Raw genomic sequence first — 21,829 nt, 5'->3', positions numbered from 1 at the left:
TTAAGCATCCCATTAAAAATATAACCACGTTACTCTTACCTGCTCCAGATGATTTGCCCAGGAAGCGGCTACCTCAAGTCTACAAGCCACCAACTCCAGAAATGTTGGCATACCTGGATTTCAGTGTTTCCACAACAGGGATGCTCACAGGAGTAAAGGTACAGTAGCATCTAACCTAACCTAGCCAGTTTGCTCTCTTTTGTAGGCCAGAATAAGTCTTGTTTTTAGCTTCCAAAAGAAAATGTGCCAGATTGCTTTTAGCCTGTACAAATATTTATTTATTTATTTCAAATTTCTATCCCCCCCACCCCCCGCGAGTGGGCTCAGAGCGAATAGCAACATATTAAAATCCAATAAAAATTCATCTACATTAAAACATCATTAAAACAGCAGTGTATTTCTATTAATACTCATTTAAAACAGGATGGTGGACTGCCTTCACAGGGAGGGTTAAGATTTTATGCACCTCTTTTTTTTTCAAATAAGCACTGGCTTTCTTGAAACTGCATATTGGCAGCTGTAATGTTTGTGAGGATTGCTCAGAGAGCAAATTGGCCTAGCTTGGGTACATGGAGCATTGTGTTCAGAAGGGACCTCAAGATTCCCACAACTTTGACTGCAAAGATGGCAAAAATAAGCAACACCATTCTTCAGTGAATAATTGGTGTAATCTTCAAGGTGTTCTCAGTGACTTAACTGAAATCAGACCATAGCCAAGCCATGTGAAATATGGTGTCCTTGGAGGAGTTTGTGCACAGAAACACAAACTCCTGAGTAGCCGAGGCATAGGACGATCTCCTCTCAAGCTGGCTTTTCCCCTGTGCTGCTGCTACTAGTTCCCTTGCTTAGGAGGCTAAAAGAAACCCCCTACTGGTGCCTTGGGCAGGGGGTTGCCGATAAACTGCAGTGCATCCTACAAACACATTACAAACTACTTGTGGCCCTCATCCCTGTGTTGCCACTAACCTAGGTACCTGAGGAATGGGGAAGCATCAGTAGTTCAGTGGCTCCAGCACTGAACTAGGATGTGAAAGGACCTAGGAATGGATGGACTTCCTTGATTGCTGTGTGCTCCATTTTCCTATGTAGCTGTTGGCATGGAGAAGACAGCAATCCTTGTTTGACCAAGAGGTTGTGAGAGTGGAGATGGCAAAAAGCCTTGAGGGTCTTGGTAACTGCTGCAAAGAAGACAGCACAAGTGTTTTTCTAGTGTTGCCCCAAAATTCAGCAAAGCCATTAAGTGCTTTGAGTGTCAGTGACACTTACTCCAGTGGGTTGCAAAGCGGGCTTACATTGAGAGCTGTATTTATCAGGTTTTTTCTGTCTGTGTCTGAGATTCAATGCCTTGTCTGTCTGTCTCTTTCCAGATGTCCCATGCGGCAGTCAGTGCCCTCTGTAGGGCCATAAAGCTGCAGTGTGAACTATACTCCTCGCGGCAGATTGCCATCTGTTTAGATCCCTATTGTGGTCTTGGCTTTGCACTTTGGTGCCTTTGCAGGTAGGAGCCAGAATGTAATTAGAAGAACTGTTGGGCTGCTAAAAGCTAGACCCTGGCTGGTTTAAATGACAGCATTGAAGGGGAGGCCTGGCTGCAGTGGCTGGTGACTGGAGCCTTTTGGCACAAGTTAAGTCATTCCAATGTACATGATCTAGGGAGTCATGGTCTCCCTAAGAGCAAGGCCAGTTAGATTATTCAGATAGCTAGGATTTCATTTTTGCCTTCAGTCATTAAGATCACCAGAGGCTTTGAATTACAGTAAATCTCTACACAGTGAAAGCAGCACACGGTTTTAAACCCATGTCTCTGATTCTTTGACCTTGGGAAGATTGTGTCAGTGTGATGCGGTGGCAAAAAAGGCTAATTCAATCCTGGGTTGTATCAAAGAGGCCATAGCATCGAAATCGCAGGAGGTCATAGCCCCTCTCTATACTGCCTTGGTCAGGCCACACCTGGAGTATTGTGTGCAGTTCTGGAGGCCTCACTTCAAAAAGGATGTGGCCAAAATCGAGAGGGTGCAGAGGAGAGTGACGAGGATGATCAGGGGTCTGGAGACTGAGCCCTACGAGGAAAGGCTGAGGGCCTTGGGAATGTTTAGTTTGGAGAAGAGGAGATTGAGGGGGGACATGATTGCTCTCTTTAAACATTTGAAAGGCTGTCATTTGGAGGAGGGCAAGGAGCTGTTCCAGTTGGCAGCAGAGGGTAGGACCCGAAGCAATGGGCTTAAATTACATGCAGAAAGGTACCGGCTGGATATTAGGAAAAACTTTTTCACGGTCAGAGTAGTTCAAAAGTGGAATCAGCTGCCTAGGGAGGTGGTGAACTCCCCGTCACTGGCAGTTTTCAAGAAGAGGCTGGATGAATACTTGTCAGAGATGCTTTAGGCTGATCCTGCACTGGGCAGGGGGATGGACTAGATGGTCTGTATGGCCCCTTCCAACTCTATGATTCTATGATCTATGATCTAGGGTGCAGAGGAGAGCAACGAGGATGATCAGAGGTCTGGAGACTGAGCCCTACAAGGAAAGGCTGAAGGCCTTGGGAATGTTTAGTTTGCAGAAGAGGAGGTTGAGGAGGGGCATGATTGCTCTCTTTAAATACTTGAAAGGCTGTCATTTGGAGGAGGGCAAAGAGCTGTTCCAGTTGGCAGCAGAGGGTAGGACCTGAAGCAATGGGCTTAAATTACATGCACAAAGGTACCGGCTGGATATTAGGAAGGACTTTTTCACCGTCAGAGTAGTTCAAATGTGGAATCGGCTGCCTAGGGAGGTGGTGAGCTCCCCCTCACTGGCAGTTTTCAAGAAGAGGCTGGATGAATACTTGTCAGAGATGCTTTAGGCTGATCCTGCACTGGGCAGGGGGTTGTACTAGATGGTCTGTATGGCCCCTTCCAACTCTATGATTCTATGATTCTATTATTTCACTTCAAGGAAATGATGTGACAAACTTTGTGCCTATCTGGTTTGAAGAACTCATTTTAAGTAGAGTTCATGTACTGGGACCTGCATTTGGTGCCAAAGAACATAATCCACAAACTGGTGGCACTGGCACAACACCCTTTCTTCTGCACCAGCACACAGCTACTGAGACCTAGTCAGTTTGGCCCAGAGAGCCCTGCGTTGGGATAAAAAGCCCCTCATACACAAAGCATGCAACTGCCGCTTGGTTGGAGTCATTGCGCCAGCTCCCAGCTAAGAACGGAGCAGAATTGGCAGCAGTTGTACAGCCACAGGATTCTGTGACAATTGAATTGCCAGAATGCCTGAAGTTTTGCTCAGGTTGCTGACATATATGCAGGGATGAGTAGGGAGGTGGGTCAGTGCAACATAAGCAGGTTTATGGATTACTTTAAGGCTGCGCAGAGTTAGGGAAACTTGTCCAGTGCTAAGAATTAATCTGTCTCTCTCTCTCTGATCTCCTCTGACAGTGTGTATTCTGGTCACCAGTCCATCTTAATTCCTCCTATGGAGTTGGAATCCAACCTTTTCCTGTGGCTCTCCACTGTTAGCCAGTACAAAATACGGGACACTTTCTGTTCCTATTCAGTTATGGACATGTGTACAAAGGGGCTGGGGAATCAGGTTGATGTATTAAAGGTAAGAAGCTGAGGCTTATTTTATATGTTGCTGGGTGGGGCGGGAGGGGGTGTTAAACAATTTATCCCACCTTTTTATCCCACCTTTCCTATAAGAAGCTTGGAAATTTTCTCTTTAAAAAGAACTTAGCTACCTTGAATTGCGTGCTTTCAATTCAGTTATTGATATATAGAGCACAATGGATTGAGAAATACACACACATTAAAATGAATGGAGGTGGGGGCTTCACAAGAGCTTGACCGTAGGAATGTGTTCCTCCTTACCTCTAGTTTAAATTAAACCTATATAAATAGCAGGAACTTCTGAACTCTCAAGTATCCAATTGTGTTTGGAATTCTCTGTTCATTTTGATGAGAGATGCATTACTCCGAAAAACACTGTATGTTGAATACATTAATTGAAATCGAGCTTTTGTTTTCAAGCTGGAAAATTTTGTTTTCGCTTAGAAGCATCCCTCCTTTCCCTCCCCTAGACTGGTTGAAAGCTTCAAGTCTGTTCTGCTGGTATCAGTACATTCCTCCAGTAGAAGGAGCCTTCTGCTGACCTAACAGGGCCATCCTCTAGCAGAGGCGTCTCCTGCATCAGTGGAATATGCCGATGCTAGTGGAACAGACTGGTAGGATCCAATCCACGTGCTGTGCTTAGTTACCTGCAATCCATTGATTTTTACAAGCTCTTTTTAACCCACCAAAGATGTTGTGTTAACATTACTCTCTCAACCATCTCAGAAAGAACAAGCAGTAGTGCCACGGAATTCAGAAGTGGCTTGCTGTTTGAAAGTAATGGATGCTGCCAGCATATTATCCTGGCATAAGATTGATATACGTTCTGGCCATACAGTTCACTAAGCAAAGTTACTAAGTGGTCAGGTGGAGGTGAGAAAATCACAGCAACCAATGATTCGCTTGCTAGCAGGACTTTGTGTTACAAAAATTAGGCTAAGGCTCTTTGATGTCAACAAGTTTTTTTAGTAGAGAGATGGGAAGGATGAGTCACTGGTTCCCATTGTTAGCATTTTTTTTCTTTGGCTGGGTCAATGTGACCAGATTGATATCTTGTTATTTGCACAAACATATATATATTGTTTTAATGGTTACTCAACAGTCCTGGTGTACGTACTGATCTGACTTTTTGGATGTAGTTCTTGTCCTCTTGACTTTACACAATATTTCCTCCGTCATAAAGGGCTGATAACACTTTAGTCTTTCAGTAAGGACCTCAAGTACTATATATGATACGGAAAGATGACTGATGATGCATTTTCTCTGGCCGTGTATAGTCAGGAATGCTAAACTCGTAGGGTCAGGCCAGCAATACCCTTGTGAGTACGGGTAAATGTTGGCATCATGAAATAGTAATGCTTTTCAGGACAAAAATAGTCCTCCTTGAGGTTGAATGGAGGATTAACCAATGTTCTCTTTGTCTGGTCTGTTGAAATGCGAGTCATTTTTTTGCAATACGTTTGACCTCTGTGTATTGGCAGGCAAGAGGCATCAATCTGTCAGGTGTCCGGACCTGCGTAGTGGTGGCAGAGGAGCGTCCACGAGTGGCTCTTACTCAGTCCTTCTCCAAGCTCTTCAAGGACATTGGCTTGTCATCTCGTGCAGTCAGCACCACCTTTGGGTCGAGAGTCAATGTAGCAATCTGTTTACAGGTAACCAAAAGAGCCTTATTGGGGTTCAGGTGTGCCCCCAACCTATTCTGAATCTGCACGCGCAGCTAATTTTATGAGCTTAAAAGGATTTTAAATATTGATCTCCACGGTGTTCTGTATAGAGACCTAGCTGATTCTCGGTCACAGGATCTTTGTGGATTAATAACTACACAAGCCAGTGGGCTGCACTGGGGATGGCCTATTCTAGGGGTGTGCACTTTGGGAATCCGATTCGGTTAAAATGCCCAAATGGACCTGATTCGGAAAGCTCCAGGATTTCTGAATCAGGACCAGCATGCTGGCCCCGATTCAGAAGTCCTGAAGCAAAGCTTCCCGAAGCATTTGTAATGCTTCGAAAAGCTTCGGGTCAAGGAGTTTAAATGCCCGCTTCCCTGCCACTGCGCGGCAACAGGGAAAGGGGCATTTAAACCCCTGAATCAGCTGCTCGTCGGGGGCTTCCCCAATGAGCAGCTGAGTGCCGGCGCCACTGTTGGGGCCAGGAAATTCCATTCACCCGCTCTGGCGCTCCGTTCACCCACCACTGGCGAGGCCAAGGAAATCCCCGGTCCCATCAGCAGTGGGTGAAAGGGGTGGCGAGGAAGCAGGCATAAGTCTGCACCTCCCCGCCAGGTGTGGGAGAAACAATCCAGTGCGCTCACCCTCCCAGTGAGAGAGAGGGTGGAAATTTCCCCTCCCTTTTGCACCGGGAAAGTCTGCGCCACCAGGCTTTTTCTCCCCGATATCAAAGAAACGGAGATTTTCCCTGTCTCTTTTACACCAGGGAGAAACAGCCCAGCCCACTAGCTCTCCTGGTGGGAGAGGGGGGGAAATCTCCCCTCACTCTCAGCACTGGGAAAGTCAAGTCACCGCCAGGCTTCTTCTGCCAGGTGTCAGAAGGAGCAGCCCTGCTGCGCCCACCCTTCAAACTGGCAGGTGGCAGGTGGCGGGGGCCAGGTCCCCCCCCTGCTGCCTGCCAGCTGATAGTTTAAAGGGATCTTTAAAGGGCCAGGTAAGTGGGCTGGAGGGGAGGGGAGTTAAGTGTGGGATTTGGGGTGGGAGTGGGTGGGGGTGCTACAAGAAAACCCAGCCCCCTGAATCACTTTGGAGTGCTCCGAATCTTTACGGAGCATTGCAAAGCGATTCAAACACCCAAATCCGAAGCGGCTTGCCACTTTGGGTTTTGAGTATTTCCAAATGTTTTTCCTGCTTCGGGAAAACCCGAAGCAGGAAATCTGAATATTTTCGGCATGCACACCCCTAGCCTATTCTCCTTCCGTCAGCAGAGCTCTAATGTTTTATCCTTTCCTTGTTCCAACCTTCCTCTGTTTTTAATACTACAAACAACCTCTACTCATAGTTAAAAGAAAGGTCCCTGACTCCCTCTTGTTTGTCCTTCTGTGGGCTGAGAAAAGGGGAATGGTGTTCCTAACCAGGCATGGCAGAAATTCTCCCAGGAGAGCATGCACGTAAGCATTCTTGCCATTGCAACAGAAATAATTCCCTTAATTATGCTCCTTTACAGGAATTGCTTGTTCTGTGTCACTAGACACTTGATAATCTAGCTTGCATTTCCCTCCCTCAAGGCCTTTAATTACCTACTACTAACTTCAGTAGAAGCAGAAAATCTACATACTTAAATGCCTACTTAATGTTTTAGGGAACCTCAGGGCCTGATCCCACCACAGTGTATGTGGATCTGAAATCCTTAAGGCATGACAGGTAAAAACTTTTTGTTGTTATTTATCTTTGCTGTTTGAATTCTGTGAACAAAATTATGTTGGCATCTGTCTAACCATGTAGCTCCAAAAAGAGCAGTGGTCACCTGCTCCTGGGCACAGGCCTGCGTGCTTGGCCTGAGGGGCCACTTAGCCCAGCCTAGAACAAATTGGGGAGGGTTTCGCGAGCTGCAGCAGTGCACCAGATTGCTTATCCATGCTTCATCAAATCTTCCAAACCATCTAATACTGAGATTTGTATCTCAGCTCTGAATATCATAGAATCATAGAGTTGGAAGGGGCCATACAGACCATCTAATCCAACCCCCTGCCCAGTGCAGGATCAGCCTAAAGCATCTCTGACAAGTATTCATCCAGCCTCTTCTTGAAAACTGCCAGTGAGGGGGAGCTCACCACCTCCCTAGGCAGCTGATTCCACTTTTGAACTACTCTGACCGTAAAAAAGTTCTTTTCACATGCACAAAAGTACCTTTGTGCATGTAATTTAAGCCCATTGCTTCGGGTCCTACCCTCTGCTGCCAACTGGAACAGCTCCTTGTCCTCCTCCAAATGACAGCCTTTCAAATATTTAAAGAGAGCAATCATGTCCCCCCTTAACCTCCTCTTCTCCAAACTAAACATTCCCAAGGCCCTAAGCCTTACCTCTTAGGGCTCAGTCTCCAGACCCCTGATCATTCTCGTCGCTCTCCTCTGCACCCTCTCGATTTTGTCCACATCCTTTTTGAAGTGAGGCCTCCAGAACTGCACACAACACTCTAGATGTGGCCTGACGAAGGCAGTATAGAGAGGGGCTATGACCTCCTGCGATTTTGACGCTATGGCCCCTTTGATACAACCCAAGATTGAATTATCCTTTTTTGCCACCGCATCACACTGACTGCTCATATTCAGTTTACAGTCCACTCTTACCCCAAGATCCCTTTCACATATACTACTGCCCAGAAGTGTATCCCCCATCCAGTATTTGTGCTTCCCATTTTTGTGGCCCAGATGTGCACTTGTCTTTGTTGAATTGCATCCTATTCACAGCTGCCCACTTCTCCAGAGTATTCAGGTCTTGTTGAATTTTAATTCTATCTTCTTGGGTGTTTGCTACTCCTCCCAATTTGGTATCATCAGCAAATTTAATGAGCAGCCTTTCCACTCCTTCATCCAGATCATTGATCAAAATATTGAATAGTACCGGTCCCAAAACCGAGCCCTGCGGCACCCACTGGACACCTCCCTCCAATCTGATGAAACGCCATTGACCACCACTCTTTGGGTGCGGTCCTCCAACCAGTTCCCTATCCACCAAACTGTCCTATAGTCCACTCCACAGTCTTCCAGTTTGCCCATCAGAATGTCATGGGGGACCTTATCAAAAGCTTTACTGAAATCCAGATAAATCACATCAACAGAGTTCCCCCGATCCAGTAAGCTGGTCACTCGATCAAAGAAGGAAACCAGGTTGGTCTGGCAAGATCTGTTAGGAACAAAGCCATGCTGACTTCCCCAGATCACTGAGCGGTCCTTCAGATGCTTACAGATTGATCCCTTTAAAATCTGTTCTAATATCTTCCCAGCAACAGAAGTTAGACTGACCGACCTGTAGTTTCCCGGGTCATCCTTCCTCCCTTTCTTAAAGACTGGGATAACATTCGCTCTTCTCCAATCTTGTGGCACATCCCCAGTCCTCCAGGAGGCCTTGAAGATGATGGACAGAGGCTCTGCAAGTTCTCTAGAAAGTTCTTTGAGCATCGTTGGGTGCACCCCATCAGGCCCAGGGGATTTGCATTCAACTAGTGCTGCCAGGTGCCTCTCCACAACTTCTCTGTCCATGTCAAGTAGCTCCCCAGGTGTCCTGCCACATTTTCTACTATCTCTAGATGTGCCTGAGTTCTTCAGGGAGAAAAAAGAGGCAAAAAAGTCATTAAGCCTGCCTGCTTTTTCTCTGTCCTGCATCAGCGTTTCTCCATCTACTCCCAACAGCGGTCCAATTGCCTCTTTTACCTTGCGTTTGCTTCTCACATATCTGTAGAAGTTTTTCTTATTGTAGCGAGCCCTCCTGGCCAGACCCAGCTCGTACTGAGCTTTGGCCTCTCTGATGGCTGATCTGCAGTACCTAGTAACCCTCATATACTCCTCTTTAGAGGTCTGTCCTATGAATGCCTTAGATATGAGACCCCAAAACAGAGATCTCTCTTTTGGAGATCTTGTTAGTTAATGCAAAGAATTTATATGGGTTCTCTTTGTTTTACCTCTTCCCATGAAGGCACGTAGAGACTTCAGTGAGAGTTTGTTTATTCTTTATTAAAATAATTTTTTTTAATAAAGCAAGATACAAAAATATAAAGGATTATTAAAATACAACCTATGTAATGAACAGGTACATGCAACAGGTATTAACTCTCCTAATATCTCTCAGTTAAATCTAGAGGAGTTCGCCGTGTTAGTCAGTAGTAGCAAAATAGAAGAATCCAGTAGCACCTTTAAAACTAACCAACTTTACTGTAGCATAAGCTTTCGAGGACCACAGTTCTCTTCGTCAGATGCATCTGATGAAGAGAACTGTGGTTCTTGAAAGCTTATGCTACAGTAAAGTTGGTTAGTCTTAAAGGTGCTACTGGACTCTTTTCAATTAAATCTAAGATTGATATAGAATCAGATTTACTATGAAATGCATTGAATTTTCAGTAGCAAGTTACGTCTATGTGAATTGGGTATGTTCAAGTGTACAGTTCATATTTTGTTGGTGTTTGTATGGCTTATGGCTTTGGCCAGAAAAGCAATAAACATATTATTATTATTATTAATTTTCAGTAGGCACACATACGTATGTATTTTTCTCACCTATATCTTCATGAGAGCCAGTTTGGTGTAGTGGTTAAGAGCAGCGGGAATCTAATCTGGAGAGCCAGGTTTGATTCCCCACTCCTGCACTTGAAGCCAGCTGGGTGACCTTGGGTCAGTCACAGCTTCTCGGAGCTCTCTCAGCCCCACCCACCTCACAGGGTGTTTTTTGTGGGGATAATAATAACATACTTTGTAAACTGCTCTGAGTGGGTGTTAAGTTGTCCTGAAGGGCAGTATATAAATCAAATGTTGTTGTTGTTATTACTATTTCAGCAAAAACTCTCAACTCCTTATCTGAGTAGCATCTTTTATACTAATTGGCATACATTATTTACTGAGAAATCTAAGATCTTTTGCACATGACATCAATATAAAAATATGACTGGTTTTAGATTTAACTGATTATTCATGATGCCATGTGCAGGAGCAAGATAAGTTCATAAATCTTTAAAGGTGACAGGAAAAGTTAAGTGAGCAGATCATCCTTGGTCCATTCTAACAGCGAGACAACCATTTGTGTCCACTACTTTCAGTTGGTCGTCAGAGATCTGTGTGGTTATACAACCTGTTAAAAATACTACATTAAAGTTCATACACAGTTCACTAGGATAGACGCTTACAACTGTGGTTTGATGTGATTCCTGTTGCAGCAGGAGACGAAGGGGAGAGTCCTGCAAGGTCTGCAGATCATTGGGTTACGTACATGATTGATTGATTGATTCACAGCAACTTACTTAATTTGCCAAAGTCTGACTGGGCTGGACAAGTAAATATGTAACTTGTTGTATAAATATATCATATCTAGGGCACTGCCAAGTGGTGTCTGGAAGACCTGGGCTGTGAACAGGCAAGGGTGGGCCATGTCACAGAGCTGGATGGACAAAAAAATATTCCTTTTACTGATCTTTCAGCATTCTTGCCCTTGAGCCAAGCAATCACCCGGCAGCTGCATGGGCCTGATATTTAACGTCCCAAGTGGGAAGAATCTGCTCCGCCCCTGTCAAAGGACTATCGGCATTGTCCAGTGATACAGAAAACAAATACTCCAAAAACCCAATGCAACTTCTTTGCTTTTGCAGAATGCAGGGGATCCTGGTTGTTGTTTACAAGAGAGCCAGTGATTCTGTTTTACCAGGATTTTTTCTCTGCTAATTAGTAATTTTTCAGAAACTAGCAAAAAAGACTGTGCAGAAATGCCTTTTATGGGTTGAAATCTTGAATTGTCAGTTGTGGTGATTCTCTCTCTCTCTCTCTCACTCTCACTCTCACTCTCACTCTGACATGAATTTTACCTTAACCTGTTTAGGAACAGCCTAAACAATTTATTGACAATTTACGGAAATATAAAACCAATTGTATACTTGTTTTGGTGGTTCAGAATATTGGATGTTTTATTATCCTTTAATACTCATTCTAACAGTGCAAGCACTTCCTTTGCTTTATCTTTTGTAATATGCACCACTCTCTTTTCCCAGAGTCCGGCTAGTGGAAAGAGGTGCTCCCCAGAGCCTGCTGCTTTCTGAGTCAGGCAAGGTAATGTGACATCTGTTTGTGAAACCACCTTGTATACAGACAACCTTGTGTCATGGAGCAGCGAGGCCAGCAGGAGGGGCTGGAATCATTGGGCATCTCCTAGGGCCCCAGAAAGGCCTGACTGCCACCCACCACTGTATTGCTACCCCCCCTTTGGGCCATCCTCTTTCTCTTGATGTGGCTCTTCTTCTTGTCTCCCTCCCCACATCGCAAAGGGAGGAGCAGCTATCCGTGCAGCAAAGGGGGAACCTGTGCTGCCGTTTTTCCTGCCACTGCCTAGAGGAAGGTGAGAGAGCAGTGCTGGCAGTTGCTACTTGCTCCTCTGGGCAAACAGATGCACAGGCAGAAGTGTGCATCTGAGAAGTTATCTTCTCAGATGTTATCTTCTCATGGCTACTTGACACATTATTTATCTATTTTTATTTATATATTAGGGTTATATCCTGCTCTCTCCGCAAGCGGGCTCAGGGCGGTGTACACCTAAGGGTATTTTTAAACATATATTTACAAACGTGCATCGTACAGGCACAACTCAACAAAAAAACACCTCCTTGTTGAGTATATTCTTCATGGCAAAGCTGAGTTGACTGCTGCAGAACATTTGGGATAGCCCTTACACTAACACAATCCAGTGTGAAGTAATGTAAAGTAAAAGTAGACCTTGTGGACATATTTTACACTTTAGTCAGTTGGTATCAGAGATGAATACTAGTTGTCAGCAGAGCTCATTTTGAGGGGGAACGCACCAGAACGCACCAGAACGACCTCTGAAAAGAGATCATCTGGGTGGTGGCCCCACCCACGTGATTCCTTTTCCTCCTCGTGCTGCCCACGTCTTTAGCAGCAGGTGGCGGCGGCGTCAAGGTGGCGCACGGCCCGCGGTGGCCTCCGGAGCTGGCCCGGCGGTCAGCCAGCGCCACTGCGGCCTGCGTAGCCCGTCCTCCCAGCCTGCAAACCAGTCAAGGCAGCCTGCGGTGGCCTCTGGAGCTGGCCCTGCGGCCAGCCAGCGCCACTGCGGCCTGCGCGGGTGTTCCTCTGGGCCTGCAAGCGAGGCAACACGTAGGCCGCAGCAGCCTCGGAGCTGGGCCTGTGCCTCTTTCCTCCGGGCCTGCAAGTGTTGATCTTCGTGGTGGTGAGTGTTGCTGTTCTCTCCCCCCAAATGTACAGTATCTGTGTTTTTCTGGCTTTGTTCTCTGTGGTGAGAGGGCACTGATCTGTCTAGAAAAGCACTACAGAAACACCCTGTCCTTGTTACTGTTGCGCCTGAGTTGGGAAATACCTGGAGGTTTTTGGGGTGGAGCCTGAGGGGTGGGCGTTGCCTTCTGACACACTTGCGGTGATGTTAGGGGTGTGTGGCATATGCAAATCAGTCATGCTAATGGCACACTTCTGATGCTGTCAAGGGCCATGGCATATGCTAATGAGTTATCTAATGAGTTATGTCAATGAGTTCCTGCAGCTCTTTTTCTACAAAATGACCCCTGGTTGTCAGTAGATCATTCAGGCACACAAAGCTCATAAGGACCTGTTTTATGGCTGCAGGATCTTATTATGCTGGATTTAATCCCACAAGAACAGATCTGCAAGGTTGGAAATACTTTCTTGCTATTTAAAACACCTTGCATCAGAATGGTCATTCAGTCCTACTTATTCCTCTTTTAGATACTGCCAGGGGTCAAAGTGATCATTGTCAATCCTGAGACCAAAGGACCTGTTGGGGATTCTCACCTTGGAGAGGTACATGTTGCTGTTGCTTTTGTTTCATGCATGTGGACTAGTCCTGCACAGTTCTCATTTGCTTCAAAAGGTCTTGCATTGGGGAACTTCTCAGTGCCTGACTAGTTTATTATTTGAGTGCTGGAAACATTGACTGATATCCACAACAGTTCTAATGGTCTGTTGTTCATTCCCCATGTTGAGTTGCATGTAGGTTGTCAAATGAATACATTTTAGAAAAATGCATCCATTCAAAATGAAGATGCTTCTTAAAGGCTGTACCTTTTTCCTGTTATTAGCAATTTAGAATTCTAAAAACTGTGTCTTGTTTAGGCGTACATTATATTTAAGCTGTTGTCCTTTCACTTCAGCCTTTTTCATTGCAAGGGGTGCCATGTTTGATCTTCTCGCTTTAGAACAGGAAACAACAGCTGCTTTGTTAATCTAAACCCTGAGTTTATCGCCTTCACAGGTATGGGTGAATAGCCCCCACACTGCCAGTGGTTACTATACTATCTATGATAATGAAACCCTCCAAGCAGACCATTTCAACACCCGCCTGAGCTTTGGTGACGCAGCCCATACTCTCTGGGCACGAACAGGGTATCTTGGCTTTGTACGTCGAACAGAACTCACAGCTGCCAGCGGAGGTAAGATGAAACATGCCTTCTCCTCCCAAGTTGAGAGGATTCTTAACATCTGCTAAGGATGACAGTGTGCAGGGAACTTCAGGACCGAAGCCATGAACTGAGCGCATTGTGACAACGTGGGCTTCTTTGGAGGCATTTAGACCTAAAAGTGGGGTTGCAAATGTTTTAATAAATGATACATTAATTTTTTTTAATTCATACATTTTATAATTTTTATATTCATATTTGCTTCTCTCTGGACCCAAGGGGCAGTAAGCACTCACTTATTTTTAGACTGAGGAGTGAGTTGACGAGCGGTTCTCAATATAATGTAACAGTGTGATAAAGAACCCTTCAGTTACAGAATTACAGAGAGAAATTGCTATCACCATAATGGATCAATTCTTATTAATATATCAGATAAAACAGTCTACTTTCTTTCATGTATATTTATTGAGCTTTCAGAACAAGGGTGTTACTGCTTCCCTCACTGTCATTTACCAACTCCAGTTTGAAGAATTTTTACATGTAACTTTTAATTTTCTTTTTCAGAACGTCATGATGCACTATATGTTGTAGGGGCACTGGATGAAACTCTGGAACTACGAGGGTTGCGTTATCATCCCATTGACATTGAGACCTCAGTTTCTCGGACACACAGAAGCATTGCTGAATGGTATGAAACCTATGAAATATATTAGTTTCCCCTTGCAGTAGAACTGCAACAGTGCTAAACTGAAATGTTAGGACACTAGCAATCTGGATTCCAATCTCATTTTTTATTAAAGATAGGATTAAGAAATGATAATACATGATCCATCATTATAATTCCAGTCAAAGAGAACTGGAGACTTAAACAGCTTTTAAGTTAGAAAGACGCTTGCCAAGATCCACTTTCTAAACATTACAAGTCATACATTCCAGCGTTTAAATGTGGGTGCGTTGCTTTGGCACCATCCAAGGTTGGGAAACCTTGTGCAGCCATCCAAGGATGCTTTCGGTTTCACCTTTCTTTTTGGTCTGGTCTCACCAACACAGGGTATGTGGCATTTCTAAGACATGTGAGCAGGACCCGGCTTAAGGATATGAAGCAGATGTCCAATGCAAGCAGCTCGATGCATGTCTCAGCACAGCGGTTCCAATGTGCTGTGCTTAGTTACCTGCAAAATGACGGAGCAGCAAACCAAGTGGAGAACCCACAATTCTTTATCCTTCCCTAGGAAGGAAGTGGCAAGGAGCACTTCCCGGCTTGTGGAGCTGATGGAGTAGCAGGGAGGACATACAGATCTGTGTATATGAGAGGGAAATGCACGGGTTCCCCAAGCCTGTAGTAGATGCTGTAACCGGTTCTTATATCCTACATGTGGTCTTCTTGTTATTCCCTTTGCGGCTGTGTCACGTGACACACTCCTAACAACTGGACCCGTGGAATCGCTTGGGAGGGGGGCAGTGAGTGGGCACTACTTGCATGAGAAGGAACCACATGTGTGTTATGGGAAATTTGGCTGTGTCATTTACTTCTTAGAGCGATTACCTAGCTAATAAAGAGATGAAGAATGTGGTGTGCCGTAAAGGTACCTAACCACCATGAATCTTTTCTTTCAGTGCTGTCTTCACGTGGACCAACTTACTCGTGGTGGTAGTGGAACTATGTGGCTGTGAGCAAGAGGCCCTCGATCTGGTCCCTCTGGTTACCAATGTGGTCCTGGAAGAACATTATCTGATTGTGGGGGTTGTGGTGGTGGTCGACCCTGGGGTGATCCCCATCAATTCCAGAGGAGAGAAGCAACGCATGCATCTCCGGGACAGCTTCCTGGCTGACCAGCTGGACCCCATCTATGTAGCGTACAACATGTAATTTTGAGCGTGCAGGTCACAGCGCTGATTACAGACCTCGCAGGGACCAGAGATGGCTACAAAAACAAAACAAAAGCTGGCTGGAAAATTAGCAACGATTGTTGTGAAGCCAAACAGTGCTGTCCTGCTCCTTTCCACTGTCACTTTCTGGATTGAAAGCAAGGCAGACTGATCAAACAGGAGGAGATGGCAGCTTGCTGGAGGAAGTGTGTATTGATACTGCAGGATGTTAGATTTACACGGTGGAAAGCTTAGACCTGCATGAGAAAACAATGCATTACTAAGGCCTTTACTGTAGTGTTAACTTTTTTTCATCTGTTGTATATATTTGTATTTTTTCTAATACTGTTTTAGGATTCTACAAGGGGAGGGTTTATTTAGTTGAGATAAACTGTTAAGAAAAAGGTCATGTGAATCCTGTTCTTTCCCCAGCAAACCGTGTGCTTTGCAGCTGTGCGTTAGCTTCATTCTGTAATGTACCGTTAATATGGGATCATACCACATGCTTAAAATTGTGCCATGACCAAATCCAATAACCCACTGAATAGAAGAATTGCTTATTCATATAGATATTTCTTAAATTTAAAAAAAGGAATTTTGCCTATATTTTAAATATGTAAATATTAATATGCATAATTCATTTATTTAGAAAATTGGCTCAGATGATGGTGACATATGCGGTCAATGCCATTTGAGGGCCTGGTTAAAGCCCTTGAACCAAATTCTGGGTTTTGTTAGGCAACTGATGTCAGAAATGCAGAGCTCAAAGTAGGTCGTCCACTCGTTCTGTTTTATTGCTGGCCAGAGTATGTCGCAGCATGCAGATGCCTAGGTGTTCAGTACGCACGTCTCTAAAAGAGGCTGAAGCCCATACGCTTTAAAAGCATTGTCAAAACAGCAGAGGAAAAAAAGTTGCAACTCTGGAATGTTTAAGGTAACCTCTATTGCCTCTGCTTACCATTGCCCTAAAGCGGTGTGTAGGCAGGACACCGTTTAACCAGAACCACTTGATCCACTGTCTTAGTCAGGACTCCCTGCTTACTGTTCCTTTCATGATTCTTTGTGTGCACTAACAAATGCACATGCACAGAGAGACTTTAAACTGGAAAAAAGATCTGCAGTCTCCTTGATGCTTTCCCTGGTTTCTAGGTGGAACTTATTTCACAAAGTGAAAACAGTTCAAGAATGTCTTCAAAGCAGGGACAGGGGCAATTCTGTTGAAAGCATGGGGGGAAGTACCTCTCCGAATGTGGTTGAAAAGCAGCTGATCAGTTTCCAGCCTTCAAAGTATTTATGGGGAGAGAAGAAAAAGCAGATGCCTTAAAATGCGCTGACACCATCATTGCCTGAAACTGGTTTGTCAACCTCCTATCCCCCATTGGGCTGGGAGGTGAAGGAAGATTTCACCCTTTCGTTTAGATCACTTCTCCGTGCCCCCCCCCCATTGTACCCTTAGATTCTTTTTCTCTCCATTGCTTAAGAAAACACTGAAAGACGATGCCAGAAATGGTAACAATTCTACTTGGGCCATTTGTGGTCTATTGTGTAAATAGTTAGGATATTTTAATAATATCTGTTTATCCACCCTGTAACAAAGTCAATGTTTTTAGACATTTTTAAAAGAGATATAAATATAAACTCGGATTGAATCCTAAACTACAGCAGCTACATTTAGTGCAGCTCTGACAGCTTCCTCTTAGACAAATTCCATATGTATACTTGAAAACTTTTCTGTACAAACTTTCAAACAGGTTTTTTTTAATGGCCTGACATATTGATACTTTGACAGAAAACTTTTAAATACGTTAGCAGATATTTGAGGTTATCCTTCTTCTTTGGTCATGTATAACAATGATGGGAAATATCCTAAAACAAAGAGTTACAGCAAAACTAGAATGGGATGAAGGGAGGCCCATTGCTTTGAACTGTTGAAATATTAACTACTGGTTCACTTAGGGGAGACTTTGAATATTTTGCATTATCAGTATTTCCATAGGGCGGTGCTGCTACTTAGGTTGAAAACCCCTCCGTGCTGATAGTTTTCATGTGTCATCTGTGCTGGTTAGGAAAACAAAATATAGTAGCTGCTGGCATTCGGCATGTGAAGAGCATAGCACCAACAGCTTCAGCATTTAATGTCCTGGGCACGCAGCCCTGATTTTTTAACTGCAATCATGGCCACTATCAGATTATTCTAATAAACCACTTTTAACATCTTTCCACTGAATGGAACAAGATTACATTCTTCTGCCAAATATACAAGGCAGTTTTCTTCACCTCTATAAAATCTTCTCTTCACCACACCCCCTTTACACATTGCTACAAACAAAATCTAGCATAACTTTCTATGTTCCATTCAGAGCGACTTCCTAGAATGACGTTTTAGACCTTTCAGTCTGGAAGACTTGTGTGGTGTAATGGTTAGAGTGTCAGACTAGGATCTGGGAAACTCAGGTTCAAATCCTCGCTCTGCCATGGAAGCTCACTGGGTGACTTTGTGCCAGTCATACACTTTCAGCCTAACCTACCTCACAAGGCCGTTGTGAGAATAAAATGAAGAGAACGACATAAGCTGCTTTAAGTCCCCACTGGGGAGAAAGATGGGGTATTAAGGACGTAAATAAAATATTATCGGGGGGGCAGAGGATGCTATTGAATACAACTTCCCCCCTTTGATTCAGCTGTTAAGCGTGACATTTCTTCCCAGGATTGTGTATGACTTTGAATGCAGAGTGCCATAAGCCTTTATGATTAACACTCTGAAGATTTTAATTGTACTCTCTGAGCTTGGGACCTCTTCACTGCTGCACAATTGTTGGCCTTCAGGTAGCTTATACAAAATGGCTGAGATTCCAAAGGAATGACTGTGAAATTGGTGTTGTTTTTCCCGTGACGTGTGATGCTGATTTGCTCTGTGTGGTTTTGGGTATGCTGCTCCATCATCTCTAGCTTTTGAATGGAATTCAGGAAAGATACATAGGTTTTGCTATAAAACCTGTCTGGACCTAGCTGGCCCTTCCTTTTCCCACATAACCAAGTAGACTGGTTGTTGTTTTAATGAATCCAAAGGGGCAAAGTCGTTTCTCTAGCCCAGTTTTTAGGGGAATTTCTGTATTGGCTCAGGTGATGCTGAACCTAAGTGTACTAGGTTTTCAAAAGTGTGTAGTGTTACAAAGCAGTTGGGAGTGTGTGTTAGCCTGTGAATCCATTTACCATGAACATGTAACAAAGACATCTTTCACATCTTATTTTCAGAGCATTTCCACTCTTGATCAGTATGATTATTATTGTACCTATTACACCAGACCTGTTCATTTACTGATTTTAGTTGACTGTATAGTCAAGAATGATGGGTCATGCTTAACTATGCTGAAGATGTGGTTGTAAAAACAATAGATACGTTTCTTTGGCTCTTGAGGCATTTCCCCCCATTTCATTAACGTCAGTACGTTTACCATTGTTAGATTCAAATTACAGCAGTGTAATTATGTATAAAGTTTTTTTTATTTATTTGAAATTAGGTTTTAGAAATACTTTTTTAAAAATTTTAACATCTGGCTGGACAGTGTTCCATTAACGCATTGATTGTGTCTTCTTTGTCTCGTGTTAATAAATACTGATGCCTGACTGTTTCCTTCTTCATTTCCTGTCCCACGTGAGAGAGAGAGGCAAGAGTTTTCTGAATCTGGAAAATATGCGGGTCTTGAAAATGCATTTTTTCAAATCTATCCTTACACTTAAGGAATGGATCTCTTCCCAAAGGTCCATTTGCATCTGTATTTTAAATTCTGAACCTAGACTGGGAGTGTGACCCACCGCATTGTGACCTTTACGCAAGGTTCCCTCCCAGCAGATCTGCTTGATTCTCCCCTATCCAAAGGCTAGAAAGCTCTCCCTCCACACCCAGTTTTGATGCAGTACCAACAGCAAGCTTTTAAAGTGTTTCTAGTGATTATTCCACTATATACCACTGACATTCTACTACAAAATGGAGGATTGGAGAACGATGTAAGCTGTTTTCGGTCCCCATTGAGGGGAAAGGCAGAGTATAAGTGAAGCATATAAAATAAATATTGCACCTTCCACCTGTAGTTTTTCAAAGCCCGTGCCTTGGTGCCTTCCATAAGGGATGCTGAGGCCTACTAGCCCTTCATGCGGAAAACAAACTTGTTACATAGCTCACAGGAGATGTGTTTCCTGTAATCCCCTGACCTCTGGTTTTAGTGGAGGGATTTCAGCGCTGCTACAGCACTGAGGTTCTACTTGATCAGACCTGATTCTTTTAAGTCAATCTGTCACAAAAGATAAAACTTAAAATCTACCATTTTTCAGCTGTCTTAGGTATTATAGGCTACTACTATCAGTCATTAATTAGGTCATGCTGCTGCTCAGGGAATCAGTAAACCACACTTGGGGGAATGATCACTTTTGCAGTTCAGAGAGGGGAGCAATGATCTCTTGGAGGTCATGTGTGGGAATCAGTAAACCACACTTGGGGGAATGATCACTTTTGCAGTTCAGAGAGGGGAGCAATGATCTCTTGGAGGTCATGTGTGGGAATCAGTAAACCACACTTGGGGGAATGATCACTTTTGCAGTTCAGAGAGGGGAGCAATGATCTCTTGGAGGTCATGTGTAAGGCCTTTGCAAAATGTCATAAAGCAGATCTCTCTTCACAGACCAAAGCAATTGTTAAAAGGTTTGTTTGCACAGAATCTAACATAATAGTCTAGATAGTTGAAACTCTTTGTGCAAAATCTGCCTCAATTATGTTGGTGCCAGCCTCGATCTGTGCAATAACTGGGTCTATTGACCTGTTGTAATTACATTCTAACTGTAAAGATTATTCTAGAAAAGTGTTTCTAGTTTTATAAAAACAGAATAGCAGTCATAAAATCAGTCAAGATGGAGTATATGTCATCAGGAGCACCTAAAGGTAAGGCTACAATGACAACTATGTTTTTTTTTTAAAGTGAACATACAGGAACTTGGGTTGAGCAACTCACACCCTTGATTTGTGGAGTAGAGAATTAGCAAGGACAGGGGCAGCCTTGGGTGAACGCTGATTCTAAAAGCAGCCATGTGGACACTGTTCTCTCTTCAGATTGCATTCCATTACCTCGCTTTCTGAGGAACTGGAGTGATTGAAAAGGCACTGACCAGAAGGCTTGCACCAATGTCAATTAAATATAAGGTGAAGCCTATTCTCTCTAGCCAAAGTGATGGTGGTAAAGAGAGTACATCACCGTTGCGTCTGTTCAGTAGCATCCGTTGAAGTTTTTTCCAAGAGGCCTACTGCATATGAGCTCTCAGGAGGAGGAGAGAGCGTTTTAGGCTCGGGCAGCAGTGAGCAACTGGGAATATAGTATCATCAATGTGCTGCTGACACCGCTTCATTTAATCCATGAATATCCTGAACTGGCATGTAGAGTCAGGTACAGGTTAGAGGTAGACAATAAAATTTAATCCAAACAAGATGGAAGCACTGACGGTCAGAAATAAAACGGATTCAGGAACGGTATATATAGCCTGCTGCAGGAGGGGCTGAGACTTTTGAGATTAGGCATGCAGTTTGGAGGTTCTATGTCCCACCCTGCTTAAATAGACTCCCAGGAGTGGGCAGGAATGTTTTTTATCACCATAGGCTGGGTTTGTCATCTGTAGCTGTTCCTGGAGAGACAGACTGTGCAGACACAAGATGTAGGAACGTTGGGACTATGTAACATCCTGTACCTACGGCTGTTTTGTGAAGCCTATCTGGAAGCGTCAGTTTATTAAATCTTCAGATGCTAGGGCCCTAATTGGACCGTGCCTCAATGAACATGCTAACCTAGCAAAGAGCAAGAGCCCAGTAACACTTCTTCAGAAGTAAGCTGTTACTCACAAACTAACACAGCTACTCATCTTGATCCATACTAGTGTTATGTCAATTGCATTTACTTGCCTGACCCAACTCCCAAGTGCTGCCTTTCATGTCAAAGCCCTAAATTGCTTGGGACCCAAGATGCGTGAAAGATAACTGCAGTCATATATGAACCAACCCAGGACCTGAGATCACCCAGAGGTTGCTTCATGTATTAGAAGTAAGGTTATCCAAGGTTTTTGTTGCTGTAGTGTTCAGGTTTTTGCCTGCCTCCATTTTTGCCCTCCAGCACCTTGTCAAAACACTTTTTTTCCAGAGAAGGCCTTTGAAATAGAGCAGTAGGCTTCCAGCATGTTTCTGTTCTTACTAATGGCTTTTTTGTGTTTATATACTATTGGTTTTAGTGATGTGC

General features: G+C 44.0%; 1 protein-coding gene across 1 annotated transcript in view; it reads left to right on the top strand.

Moving 5' to 3' along the window:
• The window catches only part of DIP2B (disco interacting protein 2 homolog B), a 250,778-nt gene extending 231,596 nt beyond the window's left edge, over nt 1-19,182 (top strand). The window contains exons 29-38 of the mRNA XM_054975565.1: nt 49-158; nt 1,368-1,498; nt 3,426-3,594; nt 5,078-5,248; nt 6,906-6,967; nt 11,295-11,352; nt 13,015-13,089; nt 13,541-13,718; nt 14,250-14,373; nt 15,303-19,182. Coding sequence (XP_054831540.1) covers nt 49-158; nt 1,368-1,498; nt 3,426-3,594; nt 5,078-5,248; nt 6,906-6,967; nt 11,295-11,352; nt 13,015-13,089; nt 13,541-13,718; nt 14,250-14,373; nt 15,303-15,555 — 1,331 coding nt within the window. The 3' untranslated portion in view covers nt 15,556-19,182. The remainder of the gene's footprint in view (nt 1-48; nt 159-1,367; nt 1,499-3,425; nt 3,595-5,077; nt 5,249-6,905; nt 6,968-11,294; nt 11,353-13,014; nt 13,090-13,540; nt 13,719-14,249; nt 14,374-15,302) is intronic.
• The last annotated feature ends 2,647 nt before the right edge of the window (nt 19,183-21,829 follow it).

Source organism: Eublepharis macularius, chromosome 4 (genome assembly GCF_028583425.1).
Source record: "Eublepharis macularius isolate TG4126 chromosome 4, MPM_Emac_v1.0, whole genome shotgun sequence".
Lineage (NCBI taxonomy): Eukaryota > Metazoa > Chordata > Lepidosauria > Squamata > Eublepharidae > Eublepharis > Eublepharis macularius.
The sequence above is the reverse complement of the archived record's forward strand: the minus strand, read 5'-3'. Positions and strand labels throughout refer to the sequence as shown.